The 6,784-nt window shown below is 34.7% G+C and overlaps 1 protein-coding gene across 1 annotated transcript; it reads right to left on the minus strand.

The window, feature by feature from the left end:
* Positions 1-822: 822 nt before the first annotated feature.
* On the minus strand, positions 823-2,579 carry LOC104097065 (uncharacterized). The gene is made up of 2 exons (XM_009603573.4): positions 1,867-2,579; positions 823-1,348 (listed from the first exon to the last, which is right to left on the minus strand). Exons 1-2 carry the CDS (start codon positions 2,356-2,358, stop codon positions 1,283-1,285), a joined length of 558 nt encoding a protein of 185 aa, XP_009601868.1. The 5' UTR covers positions 2,359-2,579; the 3' UTR covers positions 823-1,282.
* Positions 2,580-6,784: the final 4,205 nt, after the last annotated feature.

Raw genomic sequence — 6,784 nt, forward strand, 5'->3', positions numbered from 1 at the left:
ACAAAATGATTGTCAGAAAAGTTCGTGCTCATCCCCTGTTGCCACATAGCTTTTCACAATCAAACCATACAAAGAGTTAGTGGAAAACCAGCCTGTCAAAGTTTTAGCTTCATCAACTAATTCAATAAAAAGACAAGACAAAAGACAAAAATGCTTTCTAACACTACTGCTACTAACTATACTACTAGTATAATTAACCAAGATAGCCAAATTATACCTAATTAACTGGTACACCACACATCCAACAAATGCCTTAGATTAGAAGTATAACCTACTATACAGATTCCAAGCCAACCATACATCGAGATGCCCTCTTTTAGTGAATAGGAAATCACCCTCTTATTATATTGAGACGGAGAGAGATACACATGAAACTATGATCAAAGGATATTAAGATATGGAGGTCGTATAACCATTTAGTCAGAGACCACATACAATACATATAAAACAAATATTCTTGTAACTCAAAAGTTTGGACCAGACTTTTTCTACAGATTGCAGACCACAATTTGCTCTTTATCCAGCTGGCCTATCCAGCCACAACCTTTTCACTTCTTGATTAAAACAAAATATGCCTGTGGCATTACATATTTAATTTTAGACAACTGTCCAACAAGAGGGAATTTATTTATTTAAAAAGAAAGCTGCATGTGCCAATTTGTTAAGTAATGTTACTAGTATTATAGTATTTGTCTAATTTCTCTGAATTATTTCCTTCAAATTCCAGCAACTGCAGTTAATGTCCCATAACACACTCAGCCTCTATTCAAAGCAAAATCACAATCATCACAGGTACAGAGACAAAAATGGTACTCCGTAGTATACATAAAGAAAGAAAGCAAATTTTATTTCCATTGTTCCATGTTCTATATCTCCAACTGCAAAAAGTGAATTCCTAACAACAATATTTATGTCCACATTCATAAACGAATCCAACAAAGAAACAAACCTTTGTATATTCCCCCCACCAGCCTCCAAATTCATTGTGAGATGCCCAATAATGGCCTTGTGGCATATCATTCTATAGCTCAACTCCACCACATTTCTCTTGGTGATGATTGTCTCGTATGCTCATTACTATATTTTTACAGGACTCTGCAACTATACAAGAAACCGCAACTGAAACAGCACAACCTGTTTGAAGCACACGAGAGACCTTGGCGAAACCAAACTGAAACCATCTTCAAACATTTACACAATAGAAGGAATGACTGACAACCGAACGACGACTTGATTGAGCTATTGTGCTATTACTGAATGAACCATCTTGAACTGCTTACTTCTACAATATAGCCTTCCTCCCGATATTGCCCTGATCAAACTTGTACCGAAGCTCCCCTGATTGACTCTGCTCAACAAATAACCATTCCAAGAATTAATAAACAAACAGGGAACACTTTCACAAAAATGAACTTCAAAATGCAGAAGCAGATATCATATATACTACTACTACTTAAAGCACATTATGTGAACATTTCATTAGCTTCAAAATATTTATATACAACATCCAAATTGAACAAGAAAAGGACAGTGCTTGCAATAATCTGCCTGCAATTTTTGCAAATACTAGTACTGCAATTTGGACAACAAATGAAGCAGAAACCAAATAATGCAAAGAACTATACACTTGAATAATCAGAACTAAAATAACCAAGCTTAGATTCACCCATCCATTTGGGGAATAATTGTTCTTGAAGAAGTTCAAACCTTGGTACAAGTTCCTGTGTTACAGGGGACTTACAGACGTAGCCAAATTACTGGACAACGTGTCTTCAATTGTTCCAAACAAAATAAGCAAAAGTTTCATAGAAACTAGAGCAGAAAATGGTCAACTTAGAAAAGACTGAATCAAGGAAGAGAAAAGACCTTAGAAATAGCGTCAGCTATGTGCATGTCATCCTGAAGATCCGTGAGTTGAACAGCAGTACAATCCCTAGGAGTCTCAAATGAAGACAAAGAGAATTGCTTAGATACAACGCCAACGTTGAAGTAAATCAAACCAGAACTGGGTATATCAACCCGAATATCCTTCACTGGAAACCATAGAAACAAATCTTGAGCCTCAATTCCTGAAAGTGCATGGATCTGTCCGTAACTTATTGTACCCGATACATTCCTATCATAGTGAAACTCATTCTCGAATTTAGCATTGCAAGCTTGATCCAAATGGACTACAAATTTCCCCGAATTGTCTAATGTGAAATTCTTCACACCTTTTGGAAGTAAACCCATTGGCAATCCATGGGATTCAAGCACTTCGTATATAGATGATTCTGCAGTCGTTAATACTGCAAAAATAGAACATAATAGAAGAAGAAACATCATAGAAAATTGACCAAGATAAAGATGTTGCAGCATCTTGGTGTTCTTAAAATTGGTCTTGTTAAAACATAGGAAAAAGAAAAGGTTTTGAACTTCTTAAAGGGAACAAGAAATTTAGGGTTTAAGAATAGGGTTTGAAGGAGAGAGAAAAATGGTGGAGGCAAAGATTGAATTGTGAGAGGAGAAGAGAGGAGGAGGAGGAAGAAGAAGAAGAAGAAGAAGAAGAAGGGGCTAAGGCAAATATTGCCAGCAGGAATACAGAGGGGATTAGGAGAGTGATCAATTATTGGTGGTAAGCATGGGGCCCATTTTAGCTAAGGTTTTTATCTTATGCATTCGAGTTTCACGAGTCAGAGGTACAACCATCTCGAATTGAGGTTGTAATTGGTATTTTCTTATGTAACGAAATATCTGTTGGCACGTGTAAGGATTTGGTTGGCACGAGCGAAGTGAATTGGAAAACGGCGTAAGGAGGTGGAGGAAAAAAAGAGAGGCGCAAGTGATATGCATGGAAATTGAGCGATAAGTACGAGACAGTGTGTGGAACGGCACACTTTGTGCTATAAATTCCTTTTTTTGAATTTGAGCAATTGCTAAAATGGCGCAGGTGAATGGTGAGAAAAGAAGGTATACATGGGAGAGAGTGAAACTAGGCGATATATTCTCTACTTATAGTTGACAAACTTATTTTGATACTCGTAATATTTCACTAAACATACATAAATTTGAATTAGTTAAAGTATATCATATTCCATCCGTTTCAATTCAGGTGAACCTATTATTTTTTTAGTTCGTATCAAAAAGAATATCTTCTTTTCTTATTTGAAAATAATTTATCTTTATGTAATAATTTATAGCCACACAAAATATATATACCTTATTTTACGGTACAAGTTCAAGTTTTTTCTCTTTTCTTAAACTCCGTGTCCAATCAAATGGGTTCACGTAAATTAAAACGGGAGTATATGTTTAACGCCTGTCATTTCGTCCATGAATTTTCAATACTTTGCTTTAGAAAATTTTCAAATCGGTGTTTGTTTAAGTTTTTTAAAAGTTACTAGTATATTAGTTCTTTTGGCAAAAATTATGTTTTGTAGTTACGATTTGAGGATGTTTCTTTAAAAACAGTTCTAAAAAATAAATTTTACTGACACAACAACACTCGTAAATATTTATTAATAAATAATGCAATCATCTAAACTGCAATGTTTTTGTTTTCATAAATTTTTACATTGCTGCTAATAAGAGTGGCAGCAAAATAATTACGGTGATTGATTGACAAGACCGCCCCGGTTAGGAATGTCGAGATATGTCGAACTTGCATCCACCAAAGGTTATGGGAGTAATATGGGGTCGTTTGGGAGTTTGGTAAATGGGATAAGAATAATAGTTCTGAATAATAGTGGGATTAACTTTATTCTATATTTGGTTTGAGGTATTAGCTAATTCGGAAATAATTTTTACACTAAAATTATGAGATTAGTTATCTCATATATAAGGTAAGACAATTAATTTCATGGGATATCCACCATTGTACCAAACAACCCCGAGTATTTATTTATTCTTAATCCGATATTTTAAGTTCGAGCTATGTACAAAAAATCGACTTTGCTAGAGATAGTTTAATCTTAAAATGGGACTTTTTTATGCACGAATCCAATTTAGTCGATCAACAAATTAAGTATAGGATATCGAATAAAAACAAAATAAACTCCTAAACTGGGAATTGAACGGGGAGGGCGGGGCAAGAATAGCATAAGAAGAATCTAAAAGTGTATTATTTTCTGTATAATCTGAATGAATGTGTAGAGAAAACAAGGCATGTGAATGGTGGGGAAGTGTAAGGCTGGAATTGTGCTAATCATGATTCTATCTTTGTCCCTAAATATGTTTGATCTAACGTACTCAGGCCCCTTGCTTTGTTTTTTCCTGTATCTCATAATAACTATTATTCCTTTTTTGAGAAAAATAATTCAGTTGGCTTATGGTATTATATAAACATAGTAATATTGTACCTTCATTGTGATTAACAGAGCTTGTTTTTACGACCGGGTATTTTAATTTGGTCAAGAGGGCTAGCCAACTACTCTATACCTACATCCCACCTACATTAAAGGGCCGTTAGGACTGGCCTTTTTTTTTTCGGGGGTGGGGGGCAATTGTGGTTGTTGATTTGTTTTTAAAAAATTAAAAAAAAAATGTTTCCAAAAAGATGGATCTAAGCTTGGAAAGATGGATTTATGGCGAGCTTTGTGTATTCCACTTAACTCACTATTTTCGCTTTGAACTTATCCAAAAACAAAAACTTTAAATGTAATAAAATTACTCATTCTAATCTATTGACTCTAAATTCAAGAGTAGTTTCTAAGCACAATTAAAAGTGTTCATTTTGTTGATTGTGTGATTTAGAAATATTTCACATACTACAATGGTCACCATGTCCATCTATACATAATTAACCTTATTAACTATGATTTTCTAAGTAATGAACAAGTTACTAGCTAAACCAAGGTTTATTTTTATTTTTATAGATGTTTGAGGGTGGAAAAATATACAGCTAGGCACCTAAGAGAACTAGGGCAGGGGAGCTACCTGCTGGAGCAAATCTCTGTCCTCATCCATTGATCTAGGCCATACTTGATAGGCACGACCACTTTAATACTATTTCTAAGTTTTGAATATCGTTATAAATTCACTTGAACATCAAATTCAAGTTCGAATAATCAATGCTCAACTATTTTCCGGCTAATATACGCTCACATTCACTGCTCATGCCTTGAGAGGAGTACAGTTTCAACTCAGAGCTTAGAGTTTCTGAATTCACATTAAATTCATATTACTTTGTCTGGTATGATTTTGAATTGGTTTTATGATCGATGTTCTAATTTATACATTATCGTTGAATATTATCTGTTTTGATTAGTCAAAGGAAGAGCAAATAAGACATTGTACAATGAGTTTTTGAAGGGTAGATTGAAAAGAAACTTGTATTTAAAGTGAAGGAGTGAAAAAAAAGAGTTTCTACAATTACAACGGGGAATCTGTTATAAATAGAATTTTATTTAAGACGAATGTCTATATTTCAGAGAGATTTTAAGATTTGTTACTTTGTGGCTAAGTCATTTTTTTCCTATAAATAGAGGGGTTCTACTCCATTGTAATTCACCCCAAATCAATAAGAATTCTCTCTCTCTCTCTACTTTTCTCTGCAATACTTTTCTTCTTCTTTTATAGTTTTATAACACGTTATCAACACAAGACTCTACCGTCTCAAGAAGCTCATTGAGAAGACTAAGATATACTTTTTCTCCTCTTTTAACTATGACTGATATTATGAAACGAAAGTTTGTTGCCCTTGAAATTTCGCGCAAGAACTATATGTCATAGGTATTGGATGTTGAAATCTACTTAGATGCAATGGGTCTTGGAGACGCTATTAAAAACAAAAATAAAACATCTACCCAAGACTGTGCTAAGGCCTTGATTTTCTTGCGCCATCACCTTCATGAAGGGTTAAAGATAGAATACCTCACAGTCAAAGATCCACTTGTTTTGTGGAATGGCTTAAGGGAAAGATATGCCAACATAAAGTTGGTCACACTTCCACAAGCACAATATGATTGTGCTTATCTGAGGCTCCAAAACTTTAAGTCTGTTTCTGAATATAATTTTGCGATGTTCAGGATTACTTTTAAATTGAAACTCTATGGAGATAGTATCACTGACTATGATATGCTTGAAAAAACGTTCACAATGTTTCATGCCTCCAATATGGTCATGCAACAGCAGTACCGAGAGAAAGGTTTCAAGAAGTACTCTGGGTTGATTTTCTCATCTCCTTGTGGCCGAACGAAAGAATGACTTGCTTACGAGAAATCACGATAATCGGCCCACTAGGTGTATTCTCATTATGCTAAGCGTGGAAAATGTCGTGGCCCTGTTCGTGGCCGTGGCCATGGAAGAAATTTTTCTGGTGTTAATCATCCCTAAAAAAAATAAATAACCACCAAAACTGAAAAGGGAAAGATGAGAAGCCAAAGGCAGAGGGTTCAGAAACTGAATGCTATCGTTTCGGTGGAAAAGGGCATTGAGCAAATATTTATCGTACTCCAAAATATTTGGTTGAGCTTTATCAAGCATCTCTAAAGAATAAAGGCTCTAAAGTCAATTTTGTCTCTGACAATGAACTTGACATCACCCACTTGGATATGGCAGACTTCTTTGAGCACCCTAACGGAAAAATAGACCACTTGATCGGTGATGGATCGGTGGTTAAAGATGATTGAGTAGTTTACTTTTTATTTTTGCCTATTCGTAGTAGCTAGTGGATAAAGATCATGTAATCATAGTTTTTTACCTGAGTAATAGTCATTAGTATCAATTAGTATTATTTGTTTTATGAAAGTATTAGTTCATTTTGATTAAATATAGTGTAAACGGTCAAAACCGATTTGAGTCAATC

The sequence above is a fragment of the Nicotiana tomentosiformis genome, chromosome 1 (genome assembly GCF_000390325.3).
Source record: "Nicotiana tomentosiformis chromosome 1, ASM39032v3, whole genome shotgun sequence".
Taxonomy (NCBI): Eukaryota; Viridiplantae; Streptophyta; class Magnoliopsida; order Solanales; family Solanaceae; genus Nicotiana; species Nicotiana tomentosiformis.